At 42.5% G+C, this 26,603-nt stretch overlaps 1 protein-coding gene across 1 annotated transcript in view; it reads right to left on the bottom strand.

Annotated features, from left to right (window-relative positions):
- Positions 1 to 10,888: 10,888 nt before the first annotated feature.
- The window catches only part of LOC142663304 (E3 ubiquitin-protein ligase DTX4-like), a 35,465-nt gene continuing 19,750 nt past the window's right edge, over positions 10,889 to 26,603 (bottom strand). Inside the window, exons 2-9 of the mRNA XM_075841884.1 lie at positions 21,928 to 23,680; positions 21,669 to 21,730; positions 21,401 to 21,553; positions 20,093 to 20,154; positions 18,940 to 19,041; positions 18,128 to 18,289; positions 15,927 to 16,016; positions 10,889 to 13,996 (exon numbers count right to left, since the gene is read on the bottom strand). Of these exons, the coding sequence (XP_075697999.1) occupies positions 13,784 to 13,996; positions 15,927 to 16,016; positions 18,128 to 18,289; positions 18,940 to 19,041; positions 20,093 to 20,154; positions 21,401 to 21,553; positions 21,669 to 21,730; positions 21,928 to 23,680 (2,597 nt within the window). The 3' untranslated portion in view covers positions 10,889 to 13,783. The remainder of the gene's footprint in view (positions 13,997 to 15,926; positions 16,017 to 18,127; positions 18,290 to 18,939; positions 19,042 to 20,092; positions 20,155 to 21,400; positions 21,554 to 21,668; positions 21,731 to 21,927; positions 23,681 to 26,603) is intronic.

Genomic DNA, 26,603 nt, shown 5'->3' with positions numbered 1-26,603 from the left:
ATCAGTCTCTGGGACAGCCTCAGCAGAACAAACAGGACGTACAAACAAGGACAACCATCTCGCTGTGTCAGACTCCATCGGCTCAGTAGTCATGGGGCAATTTGCAGCAACACGCCCAGGTCCATGACACCGCAGACACTGTATGTGGCCCATGTTCCCAGCTTTAGTTCCAGGTCTGGACCTCAGTGTCCCCTTGGAACTGGTTTATGCTGTTTGTTCCCACACTGAGCCACCCTCCCTTGTAGACATTTGCCACCCCTTTAAAAAAATGGAACAGTCTTACCAGATGCTCCGGGCGACTTGCTATTCTTTGGGTTGGAACGTCAAGGAGGCACTACTTGGAGAAGATCCTCAGTAGCTCTGTACCTTTCAATCAGGTTAACTAGCTGTTCTGCATCTTTCGGATCTCCTTGACTGACCCAACGCTGGATCCTCGGAGGTAGGGAATGGACGTACTTGTCCAGCACCACTCGCTCTACCATCTGTGCAGCGGATGACTCCTCCGACTGCACCAATTTTTTCTTACAAGGTGGATGAGGTCATACATTTGTGCCCACGCCTAGCACGCACATTCAGATTAACACCTAAGCGAGCAAGGATCTTACCCTTGAACTTAGAGTAGTCCTTAACATCCCGCTCATTTAGGTCAAAATACGCATTTTGGGGTTCTCCGGTTAGGAAATGTGCCACCACTTCTGCCCACTGGTCCGCAGGTAGTTTTTCTCGCTCTGCTACTCCCTCAAACACCATGAGATAGGCCTCAACATCATCTGTGAGGGTCAGCTTCTGCAAAGACATCTGTACTGCCTTTGGGCTCTTTCCACCATGGTCTGAATTTGGTCTTGCAAATGGCGAATAATTTGCTGCTATTCCTTGAAGGCCAGTCTGTTGGTTTCACCCAGCAGAGTATTGGTTTCAGCCTGCGCACACATGGCTTCCTCATACACCCTTTTCTGAGCTGTGCTGGCTACTTGCAGAGCAGTGCTTATTTGCATCTGGTTGGCAGCTGCTTGCTGGAGGCTAACATTAGCCTGAATAGACTGTTTAAGAATTTCATCCATTTGAACAGTCCCTTTTTGTAGTCCTGTTGCTGCTTTCACCCAAGACATCCACTTTCCAGCACTCTCAAGAAGTTTATTTTTGGATGATTGCCCCTAGCAACGATTTTCAGCTTGGAGTAGTAAAGTCCCTTAAATCAGTGTATGTCTCTTTAAATCTGCTGCCTCCCCGCTACGGCGGAGCGGCCTAGTGGGTCCACAAACCCAGTGTCCGTGACATATACAGCACCAGAACAAAGCTCAGTACATAAATACAGTGCTATAACAAAGCTCCACACATATACAGTACCAAAACCAAGCTAAGTACATACATACAGCACCAGAACCAAGCTTAGTATATCATTTATATATTCTGAGACAGTGACAGGTAAAGTCATTAAGGGAAGGTCCATTTCCCCTAGAGTCCTGTTGTATGTGTCTTAGTTTCCAGGGAATATTTAAAATGGAAAGCTCAGATTTCAAAGCTAGTTAGTTGGAAAAGGACCTGGAGTCGGACTGGGGAAGTGTAGGGTGGATTCCCAAATCTCTAGTCCATCTCTTTCATTAGGGCTAGACGACCAGTCAACCCTATGTCTGCACCTTTTAATTCAGAGTCTACTGGTGCAGCTAATTGACCAGCAGTCTAGCCCGAATTATAGAGATTGACTAGAGATTGGGAATTAACCCTACTCTTCCCTAGTCCTTTGCTATGTCAAGGAGGCCATGGAGATGTCTGCCATACACAAGTTCAAATACAGAAAAACCTGTAGATGATTGGGGAACTTCACGCATGGCAAACATCAAATATGGCAGAAGACAATCCCAATCCTTCCTATCCTTACTAACTACCCTCCTCAACATGCCCTTCAATGTCTTATAGAAATCTTTCAACAAGACCATCAGTTTGAGGATGATATACTGGAGGTGCGCATGTGTTTAATTTTCAACAACGTACACAATTCATTGGTGAGTTTGGACATGAAGGGAGTTCCTTGATCTGTAAGGATTTCTTTAGGTAGACCAGTATGGGTAAATATGTTAAACAGCTCTCTGGCAATGGTTTTAGAAGAGGTATTTTTACAAAGGGACTGCTGCAGGGTAGCGTGCGGCATAATCCAACACCTCTGATATATTGATGTCCTCTAGAGGACTTGACTAACGGGACGACCAGATACATTGCAATTCTTTCAAAAGGGATCTCAATAATAGGCAAAAGCACCAGGGGGCTCCTAAGATGTGGCATGGGAGCGGTTATCTGACACCCTCGGCAGGACTCGCAGTACCTCTGTACTTTACTATATACGCTTGGCCAGAAGAATCGTTGAAAGACACGCTCTCTGGTCTTCTCACTACCTAGGTTTCCACCAAGGACGTGTTTATGAGCCAGGTCTAACACCTTTCTACGATATGGTTGGGGCACCACCAGATGTTCAAGAACTCATATCGCAAATCAGCGAGTACTTCCTGCTCCTCTGTTTCACCAGCCAAAACAGCTAGGTGAAAATGAGCAAACTCAGTGGTCACCCCTACTGCTGGCACCTCAGTGTCGCGGTCAAAGGGTTCCGGGCTAATCACCGCACACCCATTACCACTGTCAACAACTTTTTCAGAGGAGGTTATGTTTTTGTTTCTCCATAAGTCCCAGAAGAGTAGGAAGTCTCTCCCCAGGATCACACAATGCATCATTGTTTAGACTGTGCCCACTTCATGACAGGCAGTTCCACAAAAAGTCTCTAGGGTGACAAAAGCTGTGGGGTATTCTTTAGTGTCCCGATAAGACCCCAACACTATGTCCCCTGTATGTTCCAGGGTCTACCAGGCTGGCATGTACTAGGGTAATCAAGCTCCCAGAATCAAGTAGGGCATTCACCGTTCAACTTTGAGGCTACACATCTGTGTATCAGTCTCTGGGACAGCCTCAGCAGAACAAACAGGACGTACAAACAAGGACAACCATCTCGTTGTGTCACACTCCATCGGCTCAGTAGTCATGGGGCAATTTGCAGCAACACGCCTAGGTCCATGACACCGCAGACACTGTATGCGGCCCATGTCCCCAACTTTAGTTCCAGGTCTGGACCTCAGTGTCCCCTTGGGACTGGTTTATGCTGTCTGTTCCCACACTGAGCCACCCTCCCTTGTAGACATTTGCCACCCCTTTAAAAAAATGGAACAGTCTTACCAGATGCTCCGGGCGACTTGCTATTCTTTGGGTTGGAACGTCAAGGAGGCACTACTTGGAGAAGATCCTCAGTAGCTCTGTACCTTTTAATCAGGTTAACTAGCTGTTCTGCATCTTTCGGATCTCCTTGACTGACCCAACGCTGGATCCTCGGAGGTAGGGAATGGACGTACTTGTCCAGCACCACTCGCTCTACCATCTGTGCAGCGGATGACTCCTCCGACTGCACCAATTTTTTCTTACAAGGTGGATGAGGTCATACATTTGTGCCCACGCCTAGCACGCACATTCAGATTAACACCCAAGCGAGCAAGGATCTTACCCTTGAACTTAGAGTAGTCCTTAACATCCCGCTCATTTAGGTCAAAATACGCATTTTGGGGTTCTCCGGTTAGGAAATGTGCCACCACTTCTGCCCACTGGTCCGCAGGTAGTTTTTCTCGCTCTGCTACTCCCTCAAACACCATGAGATAGGCCTCAACATCATCTGTGAGGGTCAGCTTCTGCAAAGACGTCTGTACTGCCTTTGGGCTCTTTCCACCATGGTCTGAATTTGGTCTTGCAAATGGCGAATAATTTGCTGCTATTCCTTGAAGGCCAGTCTGTTGGTTTCACCCAGCAGAGTATTGGTTTCAGCCTGCGCACACATGGCTTCCTCATACACCCTTTTCTGAGCTGCGCTGGCTACTTGCAGAGCAGTGCTTATTTGCATCTGGTTGGCAGCTGCTTGCTGGAGGCTAACATTAGCCTGAATAGACTGTTTAAGAATTTCACCCATTTGAACAGTCCCTTTTTGTAGTCCTGTTGCTGCTTTCACCCAAGACATCCACTTTCCAGCACTCTCAAGAAGTTTATTTTTGGATGATTGCCCCTAGCAACGATTTTCAGCTTGGAGTAGTAAAGTCCCTTAAATCAGTGTATGTCTCTTTAAATCTGCTGCCCGCATTCGAAACACCATATTTGAGGGATTTAGCGTCAGTGGAGCGAGGCAACTCAGTTAATGTCAGTAAGAGACAGTGACGCAGCAAATATAGTCCAAATATAGTCCAAATAGGGCTTGACTGGTTTTTATTTTTATAGTCCAAAATGAAAAATTAAGCCTTTGACATTTTAGGCAAAAACAAAAGAAACCTGTGCGGCTGAGCACTAACTACACAAATATAGTCCCTAACAATACCAGGTACATTCCTACCAGGCCCTGGAAACTCAGAAACACAGATTGTTACTCACAGACAGCGGGTGATGTCCCAGACTCAGGAGTCAGACCCATAAATGAGTCCGTCAACCCTGCGTCCGCACCTTCTTATGCAGAAGTCTACAGCTGCAGCTCATTGACCAGCAGCCTAGCCCTAATGATAGAGATAGACTAGAGATTTGGGAATCCACCGCACTCTGCCCCAGTCCGACTCCAGGTCCTTTTCCAACTAGCCAGCTTTGTGAAGTCTGAGCTTCCATTTTAAGGCTGGATTCACACGAGCATGTTCGGTTTGTAAATGACGGAGCATATTTCGGCCGCAAGTCCCGGACCGAACACAGTGCAGGGAGCCGGGCTCCTAGCATCATAGTTATGTACGACGCTAGGAGCCCCTGCCTTGCTGTGGGACAACTGTCCCGTACTGGAATCATGTTTTCAGTACGGGACAGTAGTTCCATGGAGAGGCAGGGACTCCTAGCGTTGTACATAACTATGATGCTAGGAGCCCGGCTCCCTGCACTGTTCGGTCCGGGACTTGCGGCCAAAATACGTTCCGTCCTTTACGGACCGAACATGCTCGTGTGAATCCAGCCTAAATGGTAACTAAACGTTCAACAAAATTCTGACATGTCATAGTGACTTGTCAGAAGTTTTGATTGCTGGGGGTCTGAGCACTGAGACCCCCTCCGATCGCTAAAAAACCCCGGCAGAAGCGCTTGTGTGAGCGCGGAGCAGCTTAGTTTCTGTTCACCGTTTCTCCTCTTCAGTGCCACGCTCTGCTCTATCCTCCAAGAATGTACTGACAGCATTAAGACGTTGTATGAAGCGCTGTACGTTTATTAGGTATAGGGTAGTGATTCACGCTCTGGAACATTGCGATACCCCTGACGGGTTTTCATCAAGCCCCAGCGGTCCACGAAACCCCGGTTGCTGTTTCGCTGCCCTAGATCATCACAAAGATATACAGTGCTAAGTAGGAACAAGCAACGTTTTTGAGCCAGAACAGAGAGCCGCTATGTAAGAGACCCGGACCATCTATATATTACATGGTCATTTATTCATTTGAATTGCCTGTCATTGAATGTCAGAGACACGCAGGACCCACTGACACGGAACCCGTCAGTCCCGCTAGCTTGTTGTTATAAAGCGGTATTCCGGTTCTGAAGAGTTTTTACCAGTTTTCACCTATCCATTGGATACATAATGACTGGTAGAATGGTGGGGGTCCGACCGCTGGTACCCCCACAGATTGTAAGAACGGGAGGTGTCTCATTTCCTCTGTTTGAATTGATCTGCGGGCTACTCCATTCACTTTCTATGGGACTGACGCAGATGGAATAAACTCTTTTTTTTATATCGGAGATTGCTTGCACTATATCTTCTCCTTTTCATGTTGAATACAGATATGTGCTGTATTAAAAGCTGAAAAACGGACAGCCTGAATCTCATCACACTTTATCCACATGAGGGAAACACGAGAAGGTACAAAACACAAAACTGACTTCCTTTTACCTGAACAACATTTTTCCTCATGACATATGCGGGTGGTGAGTCTATACTGGGAGCGATCGAGCGATACCCGCTAGAAGTGATGTAGCCACGGAGGATTCACTATATGTACTATATATAAGGACTTTTGTGGACTTCCCTTTTACCTCTGTGTGGCTCCATTTTCCAAACTTTTCGCCACTGGCCATCTCTTATATATTCAGGGGCAACATGTAGACTGACACACGTTCCCCTAGCCATAGTAGCTGATACACCAGGGTTGGAGAAGCCGGATCCGAGGTGATCAGCTGATCATAAGGCTGGCTTCTATTTAAAAAAGGGACTACCCATATGAAACAACCCTTTTAATTTTTCACTAGTCCTTTAAGCAGAGCCAGTGTTGGGGGGCCAAACTAGGCAATTACCCAGGGCCCCCATCCTCTCAGGACGCCCTGCCCACTATAGCAGCCATAGCGGCTGCTATGGAACCTACGGCATGAGGGGGCCGTGCGCCCGGCACATAACATTTATAGGCCGAATGGCACGGGCCTCCTCATGTCCGGTGGCGTCGTGAGGACGCAGGCATAATTGAATACTATGGCAAAGCAGCTCCCTGCACTGCCATTCAATAGGCAACAGGCCACGTTAGGCCTGCAGCCTATAAGACGCTGGGACAGAATCCCTGCGCAGGCCGGCGTGATGACGTCACTGGATCACGCCGACCTACGCAAGGGTCCTATCTGGAGGCTATGGAGCAGCTCCATCCATAGCGGGAACGGGGCTAGGTGAGTAAAAAAAAAATTGCATTTGTTTGTAGGGCTGTTTGGCAGCATCTACAAGAGGGGGGCTGTGTGGCACTATCTACAAGGGGGGCTGTGTGGCACTGTTCTAGAAGAGCGGTTGTGTGTGGCGCAATCTACAGGGGGCTGTGTGTGGCACTATCTATACGGGATGCTGTGGTGGTATCTGCAGGGGGCACAAAGGGGGAATTATTACTGTCTGGGGGCACAAATGGGGCACGGTTACTGATGGGGCACTTATTGTGTCGTGCGCTGAGGGACCATTACTACTATCTGAGGCGCTATGGATTACGAGTTTGTTTAGAGGCAGAGGTATAGATGCGGAGGGTGCTGGAAAACGCGAGAAAACAACATGTCTGTATCAAATTTTGCAGAAATGAGTCGTGACTGGAATAAGTTGTCACAGTGGTCTGGGCCGGATGGAGAAAAAAGGGAAAGTGAACGACTCTAATCAGAGAAAACATCACCAGTGAGTCACTGGATATAAATGTGCTCTAATCACCTATATCGTCTGCAGAACTCCTGTGTATAACTAGCATCTACCACTATATGTTGATAATATTTGCCTTTGAATAGTGTTTTTTATTTAGTCACTAAGTGGTTATGGTGTGGTGGTATTATTCAGTAACAGTATGGGGGTATTATTCAGTCACTATGTGGTTATGGTGTAGCGGTGTTATTCAGTAACATTATGGGGGAATTATTCAGTCACTATGTGGTTATGGTGTGGTAGTATTATTCAGTAACAACATGGTGGTATTATTTAGTCACTATGTGGTTATGGTGTGGCGGTATTATTCAGTATCAGTATGGGGTATTATTCAGTCAATATGTGGTTATGGTGTGGCGGTATTATTCAGTATCAGTATGGGGGTATTATTCAGTCACTATGTGGTTATGGTGTGGTGGTATTATTCAGTATCAGTATGGGGTATTATTCAGTCACTATGTGGTTATGGTGTGGTGGTATTATTCAGTATCAGTATGGGGTATTATTCAGTCACTATGAAGGTTACGGTGTGGCGGTATTATTCAGTAACAGTATGGGGGTATTATTCAGTCACTATGTGGTTATGGTGTGGCAGTATTATTCAGTAACTGTATGGGGGTATTATTCAGTCACTATGTAGTTATGGTGTGGTGGTGTTATTCAGTAACAGTATGGGGGTATTATTAAGTCACTATGTGGTTATGGTGTGTCGGTATTATTCAGTAACTGTATGGTGGTATTATTCAGTCACTATGTGGTTATGGTGTGGTGGTATTATTCAGTAACATTATGGGGGTATTATTCGGTCACTATGTGGTTATGGTGTGGAGGTATTATTCAGTAACAGTATGGGGGTATTATTCAGTCACTATGTGGTTATGGTGTTGGAGGTATTATTCTGTAACAGTATGGTGGTATTATTCAGTCACTATGTGGTTATGGTGTGGTGGTATTATTCAGTATCAGTATGGGGGTATTATTCAGTCACTATGTGGTTATGGTGTGGTGATATTATTCAGTAACAGTATGGGGTGTTATTCGGTCACATTGTGGTTATGGTGTGGCGGTATTATTTGGACTTGGTATTGTATTATTGGTAATATTGGTCTTATAAGAGTGAGCTGTGTTCAGTAACAGTATGCCAGTAATAGTTAATCTGGTATAGTGGTATGATTTAATAATTGTATATAGATAATTTTTTTTGTATGTGAGGGGGGACATATGCTTTGGGGGATTGCAACACTCCTGGAGGCGCTAGAAATCAGCGATGCAGTCCTCTGCACTTATGATTTGACTGCATTATTGATACAATAATTCAGCATTTTGGGCCCCACTTTTAACTTTGCCTAGCGCCACACTTTGTCTAAAACCGGCCCTGCCTTTAAGTATTAAGCGCACATCCTTCTTTGAATATTACATAGTCTTAGTTGTTCTTTCTTAATTACCCCTTCAGGACAACCTATTTAAACCCTGCAAGGGGTTGAACCAGAATCGACAATTATAATAATTGTCTGATCGCTGCAGGCCTCACTGCTTGGACACCCACAGATTGCGACCCCCAGATCTTACTCACTGCACCCCCCGCAGAGATGAAAGAAGCTTGAATGGAGCAACGGTTGAGCATGCTACTCCATTTGATGTCTATGGGACTGACGGAAACAGCCGATTGCTGTACTCGGCTGTTTCCGTTATTCCCATACATTTTGAATGGAGCATCAGCACCTATGCTCGACCATAACGCCTTTTAATGTCCTTCTCACTGCGGTGGGGCCCCAGCGATCAAACAATTATCACCTATTTTGTGTCTATATGATAATTGTCGATTCTGAGAATTTTTTGTTTTCTCATTGTCGCATTTCAACAACCATAACTTTTTGTTTCCATTGACAAGCCGGTTTTAGGGCACACACATATATATATATATATATATATATATATATATATATGTACATATATATATATATATATATATATATATATATATATATATATATGTATATACACTACCGTTCAAAAGTTTGGGGTCACCCAGACAATTTTGTGTTTTCCATGAAAACTCACACTTATATTTATCAAATGAGTTGCAAAATGACTAGAAAATATAGTCAAGACATTGACAAGGTTGGAAATAATGATTTTTATTTGAAATAATAATTTTCTCCTTCAGACTTTGCTTTGGTCTTGGAATGCTCCATTTGCAGCAATTAAAGCATTGCAGACCTTTGGCATTCTAGCTGTTAATTTGCTGAGGTAATCGGGAGAAATTTCACCCCATGCTTCCAGAAGCCCCTCCCACAAGTTGGATTGGCTTGATGGGCAGTTCTTGCGTACCATACGGTCAAGCTGCTCCCACAACAGCTCTATGGGGTTGAGATCTGGTGACTGCGCTGGCCACTCCATTACAGATAGAATACCAGCTGCCTGCTTCTTCCCTAAATAGTTCTTGCATAATTTGGAGGTGTGCTTTGGATCATTGTCCTGTTGTAGGATGAAATTGGCTCCAATCAAGCGCTGTCCGCAGGGTATGGCATGGCGTTGCAAAATGGAGTGATAGCCTTCCTTATTCAAAATCCATTTTACCTACAGCAGCACAGCAATGGGTTAACATTAAAAAATCAATAACAATTGAGTGCTCCCTACAAAACCTGATCACACAATAAACCAAACATGTTATTTTCTTCAGTCTGTTGGACAGTTGGGTTGAATTCCTTTCCTCCCTAGTAGAGGTAGCTCCATTGAGGGAGTGATATTCAGTTGTTTTGGCATTATAGAAGCAGCGAGTGGTCTCTGCTTTCAGTCTCATCCTCCTACTTAAATACCAGATTTGGCTCAGAGTTGAATTGGGCGGTTCTTTTATGAGATAAGTTGGATGCCTTAGGGTAAGTCTAAATGGAATGGCCCTGACCTGGCTGCGATGCGGCCAACAACCGTATCGGCGCCATGTTCAACGCAGCTATCAAATAGCTGTGCGCTATTGTGGGTAAAACGGGCCTTTACCTGCAAAACTGAGCGGTTATTAATTAGTTAGTAAAGGGCCATTTTACCCTCAATAATTCTGGGCCATTGACAGCCACACCGAACATGGTGCCGGCGCAGTAGTTGGCCGCATCGCAGCCGGGTCAGAGCAGCTCGGTTTGGACTTACCCTTAGCTCTCCAATGTATTGGGAGTCCTTTAACTGGTTTTTTTTTGCCTCGAGAAGGCAGCCCTTGGCATAAGGTGGTTGGAGAATGCTGCTGTTTAATTTCCCTCCCTTGTATTGCTTCTTATGTCCCATATCTGTGCTGGCATAGAACAAACAGGAATATGAAAATTTACTTTTTTGAATTTAATAATTTTTTAACATTTTGATTCCTGGAGTCTGTAGGCAGCACAAGGCCCCATGATATATTTTCTGCCGCATACTTCAAATTTGTTTTTTGTGTGATCAAGTTTTGTAGGGATCACTAAGTTATTAATGGTTTGAAAATTATTGCTAATTTAATTATCGTAATAGTCCAGTTAGGGCTGAAGTAAACTTAACCCATTGCTGTGCTGCCTTCGGAATCCGGGATACAAAAATTTCAGGTAAGTAAATTTTTATATTATCGTGATCAAGGTATCAATGACTGAAGATTCTCAATTTTTATCCTTTTTGCGATAAATAATGAAATCACACATTTATTTTTTTAATTCTTTTTAATTATAGATATATTTACCTCTCTAAAGGCAGGGGGTAATACTTCCTGAATACTTCTGCACCCAGTGCTACATAAGATGATCAATTCCTCAGATAATCAGGAAATATTTTTCTACATTCTGCTTATTGGTCAGTAAAACTAAACAATATTTCGATATTTTGCAGACAATGTAAAGCTTATTTTCAGATTTCAAGACAACTTTAAAAAGAATAAAAAGAAAGTAAACAATATTTTTAGTGACATGCACAAAACATTTTTATGAAATTTTACATAGCAATAATAAAAATTCAAATGGAAAAGAATACATTGCTGGTAACCTCTTCAATTTATCCAAAAACATTTTTTTGAGACAGCCTTGGAACCCAAAGGATTTACAGGAAAATTATATCCTCAGCATTTGAAGAGAATGTACACGAATTACCAAAGTGGCAACAAGTCAAGAATGAAGGTAAACCCATACATACAATTTGTACCTTCTATATATGTCAGGTATAAAAATACTTGGAAACAGTGTAATATTAAAGTGGTGTCACCATCTGCGAAATCCATCTAAAACATACTCGAGGTCTTGGATAAAAACTAGAAGCGTAAGTTCTAATAGTTTGGAAAAAATACTATAAGCAGTATAAGACTATGCTAAAAGGGGTTTACCCACCATAAAAAGTGATGGCATGTCGCTAGGGTATGCCATCACTTGTTGACCGGTAGGGATCCGACTGACGGTACCCCCACCATTCCTCAGAATGGGTTGTAGAAGTAGTCAAGTGCAGCAGGTCTTTCACGGATTTTCTCTAAAGATTGACACTCCTAGCCAGCCACTGCTCAGGGAATTACAAGGTAGACCAATGTACTTGAACGCAGCCGTGTTACTTGCACAATGGATGGCTGCTGTGCAGAAGAAATGCCAAAATTGTTTTGGGAATCAGCGGACCCCCACTTATCATAATGTTATGGAAATAACAGATGAGAATACCCCTTTAAGGCATTGTTTACACAGTACATTTGCATTTTTTTTTAGACAAAACTAAGGGTACTCTTACACGGCCCATGTAAACGAGCCCCGATCAACGAGACAGCTCGTTGATCGGTGATCTTTTGTTCCTTTCACAAGGAGCTATGTCTGGGGACGAGCGATCGTCTGATTTGGAGATCTATGTGTTCTTCTCCGTTCATTTTTCGAAAGCGTAACTTTGATTTCTACAGCAGGGTGGAAATAAACTACTGTTTATTTCCAGCCAGCAGACATTTGAAAGCAGTTACGTCTAAAAATTGAAAAAACATGAAATAATCCAAAAATAGGAAAGCAAAGTTTGTATAGAAATGAACACGAAACACCTGAGATTTCGTTATAATTGCATACACACTGTTCCCTTCGTTATATCGGGATAGGCTTTTATCAAAAATTATAATCTACTCTTTTAAGTTAAACTAGCCACATGTTAAAACAGGTTCTAGAATTTTATAATGTTTTTTTATTTTTTTTGGTTCTAAGCAAACAAACCAATTGAAGTACAATAAGATGCATCTCCTAGAGATGGAAAGAGAACTAGCAGATGACAGACAGGCATCAATCCTTTGCAGCTTCTCGCTTTTCTAAATGAAAAGTAATGACAATTTGTAGTATGTTTCACATTATTAGTATTTTTTTTTATTTTTAGCACTTTACACAACATTTACCAGTCCCTGACATAGAGGAAATTTTTGTTTTCTTACTTATATCACATAATACTAGTGTGGCAAAATGAATATGACTACCTTGACTCTAGTGCCGCTAGTTTATAACTAACTCATAAGCGATTGTCATACCTATGATATCAAACTCGACCGGCTTTGATTGATTTTATAGTTCTTTCTTGCTAGTGGGATCACTGAATATCAATGTTATTTAAAGAAGAACAATTTATAACAATTTGTTAACGGTCATCACACGGGTGCATTCAAATCAATGTACTTCCACGGGGCTATTTAGACAGCCATTGTGTGAACGGCCCGAGAAAAATAAGACATGTCCTTTTTTTGCCTGTTTTCACAAATCACTCAAGTCTATGAGAGATCCGTGAAATCGGGTCCCGCACCGATGCAAATCGGCCATGAAAAACATTGGTTTTTCACATCCGATTTGACACAAGTTCGTGTGAATGAGCCCTAACAGTTAAGAAATTTAACCTTTCGCAAATTATTTAAAATCTGTAGTATTAGCCAGCTTATTTAAAATAAAAATATAGGTGTAATACCTCTTTAAAGGGAAGATCCACCTTTGCAACAGTTTTTACTTGTTGTACCCATGTCTCTAAAATGAAAAAAATGCCCTACCGTTCTGTGTCTACATCTCCTATGCAGACAGATGTGTTTCCATCGTAACAGACTACAAACAAACTGTTGCTTCATTTTTTTGTGTATTGAAATAATAATAAAAAAAATTTGTTGTTAGGGTGGATATTTTAATAATTTTTGTGCCATACAGCACTTACAGCAAATAAAGCGCTAGTAATAAACCTGAGCTTTATAATAAGAGTCATCATTTTATATGGACTCAAAAAATTGAGACTATAAAGGCAATGATTAGAAGAACCTGCAAAGAATCCACACTCTGGGAGGAAGAAAAATACAAAACATTGAAATATATATACAAGACACTGTTCTGCACTAAAAGCAGATAACGGTATACTTGAGGAATGACTGGTTAATGTAACCATGGCAATGACTTTTAGCAAACTCTGCTGGTATGTCACTAGCATTTGATGCCCCATGTCAGTCTGCTGACACGCACAAGGTCAGTCTGCTGACACGCACAAGGTCAGTCTGTTGACACGCACAAGGTCAGTCTGCTGACAAGCACAAGGTCAGTCTGCTGACACACACAAGGTCAGTCTGCTGACACGCACAAGATCAGTCTGCTGACACGCACAAAGTCAGTCTGCTGACACACCCCAGTCCTGAAGCTGACGCAAGATGCTGTCCAGATAACGGGTGTCTGGAAATCCTTTTCCAGTAACATTAGATCCAAACTCTGTCTTGAGTGGGAATCTGGAAATGGACACAGAGTCTAGAACACCAGGGACACGTGAGGGAATGACAGGAAAGAGGAGGCGACTTTCCCAAGCTTTTATCAAGAGAAGAAGCACCTACAAGAAAATAAAGACCAGTCAGGACTGCACATGGAGGTCAAACACCCGCTCCGCAGAGCTTTCAATAGCAATATGATGTAAATAAAGTGAAGCTCAAACTTGGAACCTTTTTAAAAAATATATATTAAGGAATTGCTTTGTTATCAGTTTAGAGCAGCTGAATGGACCTGATTCTGATAGCAGGGCAGTGTCGAGGCATCATAGTCCCTACCGCCTGTGTGCAACCTGGTGCTTCTGAGCTCCTCCAGAGTCACCATATTGGTGCCGACCATAGTGTAGACAACTGATCAACACAGCACCAGGGTAGGCCAGAAATCTTGAACTCAAGTGGTCCAACAGCCTTGGCCGCTTACAGTGCCTAGAATTAAGGTACTCTTACATGGCCCGACATGGGCCGTGTAAACGAGCGCCGATCAATGAGACAACTGGTTGATCAGCGCTCATTTGTGCCTTTCACAAGCAGCTATGTTTGGGGACGAGTGCTCGTTACTATGATCGCTCGTCGACATACATTTCTTTCATGTCGGCAGCACATCTCCCTGTTCACACAGTGAGACGTGCTGCCGACAACGATAATATTTTTGGCATTTAAAACGATACAATCAGCCGATGAACAGGCGTTTGCTCGTTCATCGGCTGATCATTGCCCTGATTACACAGGGCAATTATCGGGAATGAGCGTTGTGTGAACGCCCGTTTGCCCGATAATTGGCCATTGTAAGAGGGCCATTACAGGTTTGTGCCACGACAAAGAGCAATTGCCATAAATGGTGTCTCTTTTCTGCTAACAGCTCCACCAGGGCAGAGGTGGGTGATTTTGATGATGGGGCCCAGCTCTATTACCAGCTGCATTCCATAAAAACGTATTCCAAGATGCACTGTTACTATTTTTAGGTCAGCTTCTCTTATCCATTCAAATTATTCTATCAATAATATCTACTAATCATTTGCTTAACTCCATGGATTTGAGGTTGCTTATATTTCTTTCTGATATCCTGGAGTTGTAAATTAAAAGTCCCGGGAACTTGACAACAGCAAGTGATTTATGAAACAGTCCAGGGCCTACCTAAGGCCCCCTGCCCACGGCCGTAGCCTTGTGCACGTTCTGTGATTATGGGAAGAGACGGCAGCGGACGTTCACCCGTGCTCCCATCATAAAGTATAGGAGCACGGTCCGCAAATAAAAATAGGACATCTAAATATACGGAAATATACGGGAAGGTGCCCATGGGACCATAGAAATGAATGTATCCGTATTTTTATCCACAATTATGGATCCGTAATTGCAGATAAAAATGACGGTCGTGTGCACGGGGCCTTAGTCAGTTATCTTAGTTTAAAGTGTAATTAAACTTTTTAACAAACTTCTGACATGTCATAGTGACATGTCAGAAATTTTGATTGGTGAGGTTTTAATCGGTGAGGGTCCGAACACTGAGACCCCCATCGATCACTAGAACGAAGCGGCGGAAACGCTTGGTTTCTGATAGGCTTTTCTCAGAAAGCCGATGTAGCGGTACACTATAACCCTTATGGACACTAAAATGGCAACAGCGATTGAGAGAACAGGGTCCTGAGTCCCAGAGCGAATGGAGCGGTGGTCACGTATGAGTGCTGCCGCTCCATTCATTCTGTACTGGGCTACATCCGGCAGTAAATAAATGGAGTGGCAGCGAGCCTGCATGACCGCCACTCCATTCATTCAGAGGAATTGGGACTCCTCTTCCCTTAATCGGTAGGGGTGCTAGCAGTGGGACTCACAGCGATCAAATACTTTTCACCTATGCTCATCACTATCTTTATTACCCTGATTTTGCAGTTTTTAGAAATATCCCATATGTGGCCGTCTACACTGCGGATGTCGGGCCGGGGTTAAATGGATGCTTAGAAAGTAGTTAATTTACTGGACCTAATATGACACACTCACCTCTCTCCCCCTTTTCGTGTTGGGGAGGTAACAGTGTAGCGGGAAGTCAGGAGCTGTGAACTTCATTCCCGGGTGAGGCTGGCCTGGACCCTATGGTGACAAAAGACATGGTTTTTAAAAAGGTACCAATTTAATATCATGAGAAGCTGTTATGTGCAGGGCCATATAGAGCAAGGTAAAAAGTGTTCGCAAAACATGGCAGGGTCCGGAGTGGCCCTGTCATCTGTGGGTCAGTGGATTGTATTTTTATCCTAACACAATATATTGGTGCCATTGATATGCTATAGTGTGATTTATTACACGTGTAATATTAAATCTCCACTGTAACTTCAGAAAGTATTGTGCACCCCAATTACAACCCATTTCTAGGACCATTTGGCAAGCTTTTGGTTCATGTAAATTGGGTTTAAGGGGTTGTCTGCTTTGGACAACCCCGACTTGTTAGAAGGGTCTCTTGACAATAAGATCACAAAGTGTTCCCCTGCTGGGACCCCCAACGATCAGCTGTAACCTATTGAGAGACCTGTTAGTAAGTGTTAAATTTCTCTGCAGTGCCACCACAGGGGAAATGAAGCATTACACAATGCCCATTCAAGTTAATTGGTTGTCTAATGTTGTTTTAATGTAGGACAGGACAGGTCCTCCAGAGGGAGAGATGCTCTTTGTAACAGATCTACACTCTGGCCAAGAGATGAGGATCCTGAACTATTCTATTAATACAGATATTCCTAACAGAGTATATGAAAATGTTTTTTCTAACCCGAACATCTTCTTTAACCCCTTCCTGACATTTGACGTATCCATACGCCAAAGACGGGTAGGGGAAGTATGGAACGGGCTCACGGAGTGAACCCGCTCCATACGATGTTACAGCCGACACTTCAGAGTAACGAGCAGGATCGCGCTCGAGCGCAATCCCGCTAGTTTAATTCGTTAAATGCCGTGACCAATTGCGACCGCTGCGTTTAAATCGTTCGAATGACGGGGCGACCACCTCTAACAGCTCATTGCCCCCCCCCCCCGCAATGAAATCGCGGGGTGGCGATGGTTGCTATAGCTGCATGGGGGCCTAATGAAAGCCCCCCAGATCCACCATCTTTGTGCCCCTATTAAGCGCTGCCTCCGTCCTGTCAGAATCACGATATACTGCAATACATTAGTATTGCAGTATATCGTGCAAGCGATCTAACGATCACTGGTTGAAGTCCCCTAGGGGGACTAATAAAAAAAAAGTAAAAATTAGTAAATTAAAGGGTTTTTTAATGTACATTTTTATTTAAATATTAAAAGTTAAAAAAAAAACACTTTTCCCATTTTCCCCCTAGAGCATAGTAAAAAAATAAATAAACATAATTGGTATTGCCGCATCCGTAAAAGTCTGAACCATTACAATATATCATTATTTAACCCGCACGGTGAACGCCGTAATAAAACAAACGGAAGAATCGCTCTTTTTTGGTCACCTCATCTCCCACAAAAAATGAAATAAAAAGTGATCAAAACGTTACATGTACCCCAAAATGGTATCATTAAAATCTACAGCTTATCCCGCAAAAAAAAAGCCCTCAGACCACTTAATCGACGGAAAAATAAAAAAGTTATGGCTCTCGGAATTTGGCGGAATTAGTTTTTTACTTGTAAAAGTTGTAAAATATAGAAAAAACTATATATATTTGGTATCGCCGTAATCGTATTGACCCGCTAGAATAAAGTTAACATGTTGTTTTAATTGCACAGTGAATGCCGTAAAAACTAAGTGCAAAAAAAAAAATGGAGGAATCGCTGTTTTTTTTTCATTTTCTACCCCACAAATAATTTTTTCCTGTTTTCTAGTACATTATATGGCACAATAAATGGCACTACTAAAAACTACAACTATAGGACTATATCGACAGAAAAATAAAAAACGTGGGGAGGAAAAAACGAAAATGAAAATCTGAAAAATGACTGAGGAGGGAAGGGGTTAAGAGTAGTAGTTTAAACATGTTACCAAGTCTGTTTATCCAGAATAAGTCCGCAAAGTGCTGTTAGACAAGAAAGCATTAAATTCATCCAGATTTACCTTGCCGGCCACTAGAGCCTACAGAACTACCTAGACTACCTGTTTTAGTATTTACTAAGTCTACAATAATCACAAAAACTAGAAAAAAAGCTAATGTAAAAATATAATATACTATATAAATAGATGTCCTTCGTTGTACCTGCACTCCAGGAGCAATATGGTAAATAATGTGTATAGTCTCGCAGTCAGGATACCCAGGCAAGCAATGAGGAATTACATGAAAAGTCATCTTCCCCGGAGGCTGAGACCCTATCTTCACACCATATAATGTTTGACAAGTTGGGCAGCGTAACGTACCATCCTGTTGGGGTAGAAAACAAAATGTAAAAAAATTATATGTAAGATAGATGTAAATGCATGCAATTAAATGAATGCACATGAAGAAACTTTTATAAGTTCATTAAATCAAGCACAATAGTCCTGAAGCAATATATGTGATCATACGCTGTAATCGAAGTCTGGCATCAATTTCTTCCTGAGAGCAGTACTCAAGAGCCTTGGATACCCACTGGAGTGGGTCCGGCCTGTGTATTTATGTTGTGATGTTTTGTACTGCGTTATATGTTGCAGCACCTGTGGTCACGTGATCACTCTACAGGTCCTCAAGTATCAGTTGTACTTGACATGTTGCTGTTCTCAGATGGTGGGCTTGCTGTAATATCCAAATTGCAGGGTGCTGAGAGAGAGACGGCCTGGATGCTATCTTGGTGAGTTAACGGTGTCCTCATGTTGGGGGCGGGGCTTAGTCCATGGAAGGCCACTATTGCTGCCGTTGTTGCCGGGTGTGCTGCTAACACTGGCCTAGTAAAGTTGAGATTTGCAACTAATCTTCCATTTTTGAGGGTGCCGTTTCTATGGGAAAACATGTCGGGAGGCACTGACATGGTGTTTTTAATCATTAATGTGGTTTTGTGTACTGACATAGGGACTTTTTTTGTTGTTGTGTATTACCTTGTACAAAGGTGCCAGGCAGCGGACATGATAGGCATGAGCACAGCGGTACAATCTGCCAACTTCTCCTTCTGTCAGAGTCCTTCTACAGCGCGTACAATCCTACACAAACCAAGTACAAATTGATATCAAAGTATATAATACAGTAAAATATTAATCAGCACATAATGCTACTGCAAACTCAACTTCTTGCCCTAACTATGCCCTTGTCAGATCTTACCAACGCAAACTACAGAACTTTAGATGGCTGTAGTCAATAGATTTTTGTCAGTAGACCATGGGGGGGAATCAAGAAAAAAAACTTGATAGATTTTTCATATTTAATTATTTTGTTTCCATTAGAGATTAATTCTGCTTTTAAATAACATACACGTTCGGCTATATAACCTTGTATGTTTGCTTTGCTTGACTATGTATTGTTAGTCTTTGAGGTGGGAGAAGAGGGGAAGCCAAACAAAACCTAGAAAATTCTCCTCAGCAGATTTTTACATTTCAGTTGGTTGGGAGCGCCCACGTGTATTATCATTGCCGTCCAAGAAGTATCAACCAGAATTCTGCGTGCATTCTTATGCCAGTTGCACACGACCGATGTGCCACTCGGGCCATTTTGAACGGCATCTGAGTGGCAACCGATAGTCTTCACGGACCCATTCACTTTAGTGGGTGAATTGGGTCCGTAAAAACTGACCCGCCTCTCCGATCCGTGGAAAAATAGGACATGTCCTATCTTTCTACAGATTGGTAGTCTTGCAGTTTTACCAATACTGCACCAAGGTTGTCAGATGGGCCATAGTCCGGGGCATAGCATAAGGGGTGCAGAGGTAGCAGTTGCATCCAGGCTCTGGTGCCTAAGGCGGCCCAAAGACCCCTCTGCCACATAAGAAGACATCAGTATTCGAAATGTCACATGATAGTTGGGGGGGCCATGACACAGATTTTGCATTGAGCCCTAAGAGCCTCTGGCCGTAGTGCAAAATGGAAATGTTATAATGCTCTTAATGGTTATACTGACAATGGCAGAGCCTGTGTCCCACACACAATTCAGGACATCTATCGTGAGTCCCAAATGCTAGATGCAATCACTTAATATGCAACCATTGACAAGAACAGACAGAAGTACATCATTTGGGAAAAAGTGAATGAAAATTCATACCTCTGATGGAAAGTTCCTCACTCTTTGCAAGAATTGTTTTATCATCTCTTCCGGCTTTTTTGCTATTAAATAACAATGAATAAATATCCATGAGAAGAGATAAAAAATAATATTCCATAAATTCCCCAACTTCTAATGATAATGAGAAGACTCTGCGGAATGTGTGCCAGTCTACACAGCAAAGTTGAAAGAGATCTGCAGAAAACAGGAAATGTCACCCTTTTATGTGTGTTCCAGTGGCTAGTGTAAAAAATTGGACTATTTCATATGGATATTCGCATCAAATAATAATAAAAAAAATACCACAAAAATAGGGGGTGTGTAGTATCGAGATATATATATAAAAAATATTTAATTAAAATCATATTTTTTCTAATCTGTCTTTCATTTTTGATTGTAGATTTTCTTATTCGATTTTCTATACATGATTATGGGGACAGCCATCTTGCCTTAGCTGCTGTTAACAGCATTTAGAGATATGCTTTACAGCAGTCATGTGGACCATAGGAAAAAATAGTCTGGAGCTGACCCATTGACTTCTATGGCAGAGTTGTCTAGGCATGCTCTGTGACCTGTGCAGAGGTCATTGTGTATGAAGGGATAGGAGGAGAGCTATCACCTTTTTATTGTAATCCTGTTTGTGATTAAAATATCTGCTGAGAAGTGATCTCTACTAAACAGGAAGTATCAGTCTATTCTGAGGCTCAGTGGCCAGTATGGGAACTGCAAGATTTTAGGATTATTTTTAGATTAAAGAATGACATAAAAAATGGTTCACCCAAAATGCTTAAAAATGAAGTTTAATAAACATAATATATACATATATATTTACGCTTTTATATATATATATATATATATATATATATATATAATACTTGCCATTTTCTGATGACACATTCCTTAATTAAACAAGCATTATATTGTTTTCTGATTATATAATTCCCTTAAGGGGAGGAATTAACATATAAACTTACATTGTCCCGAATAAATCAAGTTTTTAGTAGAGATATGAAGACATTGCTACTGAACACGGCTTTTGAATTTGCACTCAAATTGTACGGAACTGCATCTTGCCCAAGATTTCATTATACATATGTTTTAGATCCGTTTCCCTGTCTGAAGTCTATGTATAACACATCATCCCATAGGGGAAGTTTTGGGATGTTTCCAATCAAAGTCCTATTGTGTAACAATTTTGCATTTGCGGTGGGGCCCTTTCCACTGTTCAATCCCGAATATAAACAAAAATCTTGAGGTAAAAAGACTTCCTGTACTGCTACAAGAAAACTTTTGTAAAATGTGGCCCACCTTTCTTATTAGTGATTTTTCGGCTGGTGCCTTGAATTCCAGGAACTGGACGAAGATCTTTCTTCTTTACTGAAGGCGGGCGGAAAATAGGAGAAGCAGGGACTGAGAGACAGACTGGAAGTCCTGCCGCACTCATAAGAAGACCACTAATGCCTAGTATAAAAGCAATAAAAAGTTATCCGGAGTACTGCGAACTATGTTTATTGCATTTGTATTATTATTTCTGTATTTTTTAAAAAGGTCAGTTTGTTTTCCATCATATTGTTACCTGCCAGAGCTGGTGGGATCATTCCTGAACCTTCAATATTACAGAGAGGCAGGGGAGGCACCCTGTGAATTGGAAAACATATCGAAATCCTTTACATACATTTCAAACATTACTTTTCATTGATTATTATTAATTTGGACTGATTAGGTGATTTATATTTTTATCTTTTTGGGTCAGACTACTTGATAAATGCTGAACTTTGCAAACACATAGCTACTGACATACAGTAAAGAAAATCTAACCAATGATCCAACCTTACCTAGTGATGCTCTTTTCCTTTTGACTTCGATGACTGTCAGGCCATGATTTATTGGTCTCCAACTGACGTCCAGGCCAACTGGCTGATTTTACACTCTGTACCAGTAGACACTGTGGACATGTACAGGGTGGGGGGCTCCTACTTCTAAGCGAAGTTGATCGAGATAGACTTCTGCCAGCTGAGGCAGGTTTTGAGTGTTTGAAGCCAGGATGGGGGCTTGCTAGATCAGTCTTCGAGTCAGTAGATCTTGACTGAGACCTAACAAACTCAGGTTCTGCATCTGAAGGTCTAGAATTAGATCTAACATACTCAGGTCTTGAGCCCATGACTCTACAGTCCAAATTCCCTAACGCAGAATAGGCATCATCATGACGGGATTCAGATCTAACTGGCACAGGTCTGAATTCTGCTGGTCTTGAGTCAGATCTGTCATATCCAGGTTTAGAGTAAGACCTGACCAATACAGGTCTACAGTCAGAGGGTCGAGAATTAGACCTAGTAAATTCAGGTCTATCATGAGGTCTAGAATTTGATCGCTGAAATTCAGGTCTACTTTCTTCAGGCCTAGAAATTGATCTGCGCAATTCAGTTCTATATTCCTCAGGTCTAAAATTAGACCTATTTAATACTGCTGTATAATTTGAAGGCACAGACTCTGACATTGCTAGATCCGTTCTCAAGTCCTTGTATTTTGACTCTGACCCTACAAGTCCAGGTTTTGAAACTGTTCTTTTAGAATTAGGACTTACTAATGCAGGGCTATAATTCTGACGTCTACAAACAGGATTTATTTGTGTCCATTGTGGTTGGATAGTTGTGTTAGACTCAAACAGCAATGAATTTGTATTCTCTAACCCAGGACTGTAACTAGGTGGAGTGGATTTACAATAAGAGGGCCCATAATTTGGGTTTATTACGCTAGCTTCAAAATTAATTAATTCATTGCTGCCATTTTCTACATCTTGGTTATAGTCTATTAAAAGATCATTAGAATTCACAAGTCCATGATTGGATTGTAATGGTCCATTACTAAAATTTACCACCCCAGAATTGAAGTTCATTAATATCTGGTTGGAGTTCATCATTTCATGATTTGAATTACTCAACATGTGTCCAATATCAACCATCCCATAATTGCAGTTCACAGGGTCATGTCCGGAGTTAACTGTCCTTTGTTGCGAGTTCACATTCACCTGGTTGTTGTCAACCAATAAATGATTTGAGTTTACTAAGGTCTGGCTCCTATTCACAAGTGCATGGTCAATGTTCATTAGTTCTCTCTTGGAGTCAGGTATAGCTCTGTCATAGTTCGCAAGACCCTGGTTGGTGTTCACTAGTAATTTGTTGAAATTTAATAGCTCCTGACTAGGATTCACAGGGATTTTGTAAGTAGAATATGGCCCATATTTAGAATTTCCGTACAGAAGTTGGGGTACCACAGGCTGAAAATTAGCTGAAGGACGTTTGTTTCCAGCAGTAGGGTAGGGAGTCTGAGTTCGGACACGCACTCTTATCCTCTTTTGTGAAGGAAATTCGACTTGAGTCATGGTTCGGAAGCATATATGGGACCCACTGCAGGGCTCTCCAAGACGAACACCTGACTGCTGTCTCTCAAAAGCTTCCTGGATGAGGACTGATAATCGGGTTTCAAATGGGTCCCATTGTCCTGGAAGTTCCTCCCATTCCCACAATATACCTCGGCCAGGTGCGCTGGAAGGAGGAAAGCTCACTCTTCTTGCTGGAGAGAGAGTACCTGTGTACGAAAAAAATCAAAAACATTAATGGTCAGTATGTCGTGTGCAAAGGATTGGTTGGCATAAACCTTTTCTAAATCATCAGCTGGTAAAAGTATAGCGTAATATGTACTAGTAGGCACCACTGGAACATTGTGGCTGTCTCCATTATGAGAGCAATGTGGCATCTAAAAAATTTTGGCCAAAAAGCAGTAGTTTGTAGACACTTTATTGTATTCCTCAACTTGGATTAAATCCTACTTTTCGGGAATAAAATACATTGAGGGAACACAAACTGAAAAAATGGCCATGCATATGAACACTATACGTGTATGTCTATCCATTTGGCTAACCCTAGATGAATGTAATATGTAGCCCTATGAGACCAGGGGCACACTCAAAGAGGACCTGTCACTAGTTCATAGAAAGTGAATGAGCAGTCTCACCTTACTGCCGCTGTTTCCCGGACTCCATTGGTGCGTTCATTTTATTACTACGGCCTCCCATTCCCGAGATATGGCCCCTGATTTTTTTAGTGCCAAATATGGTAATGAATCACTTACTAGCCAAGTGGGCGTCAACACCAGCAATTCTTCTGAGGTGGAGCTACCTCAGCCTTTGACACTGTCCTATCAATATGTTCACACACAGTGCTAGCTCAGAATGATCTCGGGGGGCTCACAGTGAGAGACTGAGGCTGGAGGGAAGGGGGATCACTTCAAAGAGCCATATCTTGGGCTGTGGACCACCTAGAACTGTGTCCTATCAGCGTGAGGTTGCTTCACACACAGTGCTACCTCAGTGTGAGAGATTGAGGCTGGAGGGAAGGGGGATCACTTCAAATATCTCGGGCTGTAGCATATGAAAGATGAGATTCTTATGCCACCAGGATCGCAGTTCTAGCTGTGACACAACTGGAGATATCACTAAATACATATACAGTTCCCATTCCTTTAACTGGTGATATCTCCGGTTGTGTCGCAGCTAGAACTGCGATCCTGGTGGCATAAGAATCTCATCTTTCATATGCCACAGCCCGAGATATTTGAAGTGATCCCCCTTCCCTCCAGCCTCAATCTCTCACACTGAGGTAGCAGTGTGTGTGAAGCAACCTCACGCTGATAGGACAGCGTCAGATGCTGTGAGATAGCTCCACCTAAGGAGAATTGCTGGCGTTGACGCTATCTGGGCTAGTAAGCGATTTATTACTATATTTGGTACCAACAAATAAACACGGGGACCATAGCTCAGGAACGGGGGACTGTAGAAATAAAATGAAAGCACCACTGGAGCACAGGAGACAGCGGTAGTAAGGTGAGACTGCTGATCGCTGGAGTCCAGGAGACAGCGATAATAAGGTGAGACTGCTGGTTCACTTTCTATGACCTAGTGACAGGTCCTCCTTAAGGCCCAATAATGTCTCCGGTTTTCTAGAGTTTCATAAAGTGTTTCTAAATTCCAAACTGCCTAAATGAGATCCTTTCAACTTTATCAGGGACATTACTGGGAAAGGTCATATATTTCAGGTCTGCACAGTCTGCAAAGCTTTGTCTCCAAGTCTTTGACTGTCTACCTAAAAAGCTTGGTGGACAAATAGGGGAATCAATCATTTCGAAAGGACAAATATTGAGAGTTTTTGTCCCACGAGTAGCATGTGTGACAATCACATCCAACCATCATTACTTGAAGATAATCACTGAGTGTTATCTACTGTTTGTGTGACTGCACTGAGGAGGATCAATACCAGATATCACGGGAGAATCTCATGATGGACAATGTACAAGACATGGACTGACGGCCTGGACTCCTCTCCAGTGTGTTGCCCTACGCATGGTATGTGCAAACTACTTGTACAGTAATGTGACTACATCATGCTTCTTATCCCAGCTCCTTGCTACATATTTTGCATCGATTTACACGGACAAACTGAAAATGAGTAACCAAAAAACTAGTACTATAAGAGGAAATAAAGAAATAAAATGAACGTTATGGAATTACTATGCTGGTCCTTAATGGCACCTTTGAAATCTTTTAATAAAAATGTCTATCGGTGCTGTATACAGAGCATGTGTTTCTAGCTTAAGGTCAGCGGGACTGACGGGTTCAGTGTCAGTGGGTCGAGCAGGATCGAGCTGCTATTGATCACATCTAAGTTGATAACTTAGATGTGATCGATAACAGGTGGATCCAGCGAGGACCCACTGACACTGAACCAGTCATTCCTGCGGACCTGATGGATTCAGGTCTTAGCGCAATATACAGCTGCTCTGTATACAGGATACAAAGCAGCTGTATCTCAAAAAGTAAAAATAACTTTTAATAAAAAGTATTTGGAAAGTTGCAATAATCCCAAAAAAATAAAAAATAATTAAAAAAGTGTATATAGCCTTTAAACTGTGTTTGTACGTGTATGATTTGCCTTTATTGTAAGCCCATTCTTCTGGTATTCCATAAGGGTCAAACTGCCGATGGGCGACTCCGTTTGGGGGTTCCGTTGCTTTTGAAGGCATGAATAGCCCAGCATGCATCACTATTCTTGCTGTCAAAGAGATGGAGACCTCGACAATGGGTTCCGCTGCAGGCAGTTTGGGTCCATCATCCAGATTAACTGCAGGTTAGTGCGGCTTTGAGCACATTACAAATTGATGACAAACCCACAGGATAAGTGCACCATCAATGTGTGCATGGCGCCTTGCCATAGCTTTCGGACAAACGTTTGGCGAAAAATCATCTCCCGCTGCCATATATATATGGCCGAGGTTGGGGGGAGTTTAAGACGAGCGTGTCAGCTGTATGTTACAGACAACACTTCAGTTAAACGAGCGGGATCCTGCTTGTTTAAACCTTAGATGCCACAGTCAATAGCGATCGCGGAATGTAAGCCGTTAGAAACAGGGGGCGGCCCCCTCTGACGTCCCATCAACCCCCACCGCAACACGATTG

The sequence above is a fragment of the Rhinoderma darwinii genome, chromosome 11, assembly GCF_050947455.1.
Source record: "Rhinoderma darwinii isolate aRhiDar2 chromosome 11, aRhiDar2.hap1, whole genome shotgun sequence".
NCBI classification, from domain to species: domain Eukaryota; kingdom Metazoa; phylum Chordata; class Amphibia; order Anura; family Rhinodermatidae; genus Rhinoderma; species Rhinoderma darwinii.
Note: the sequence above shows the minus strand (reverse complement) of the source record. Positions and strands in the feature narration are given on the sequence as shown.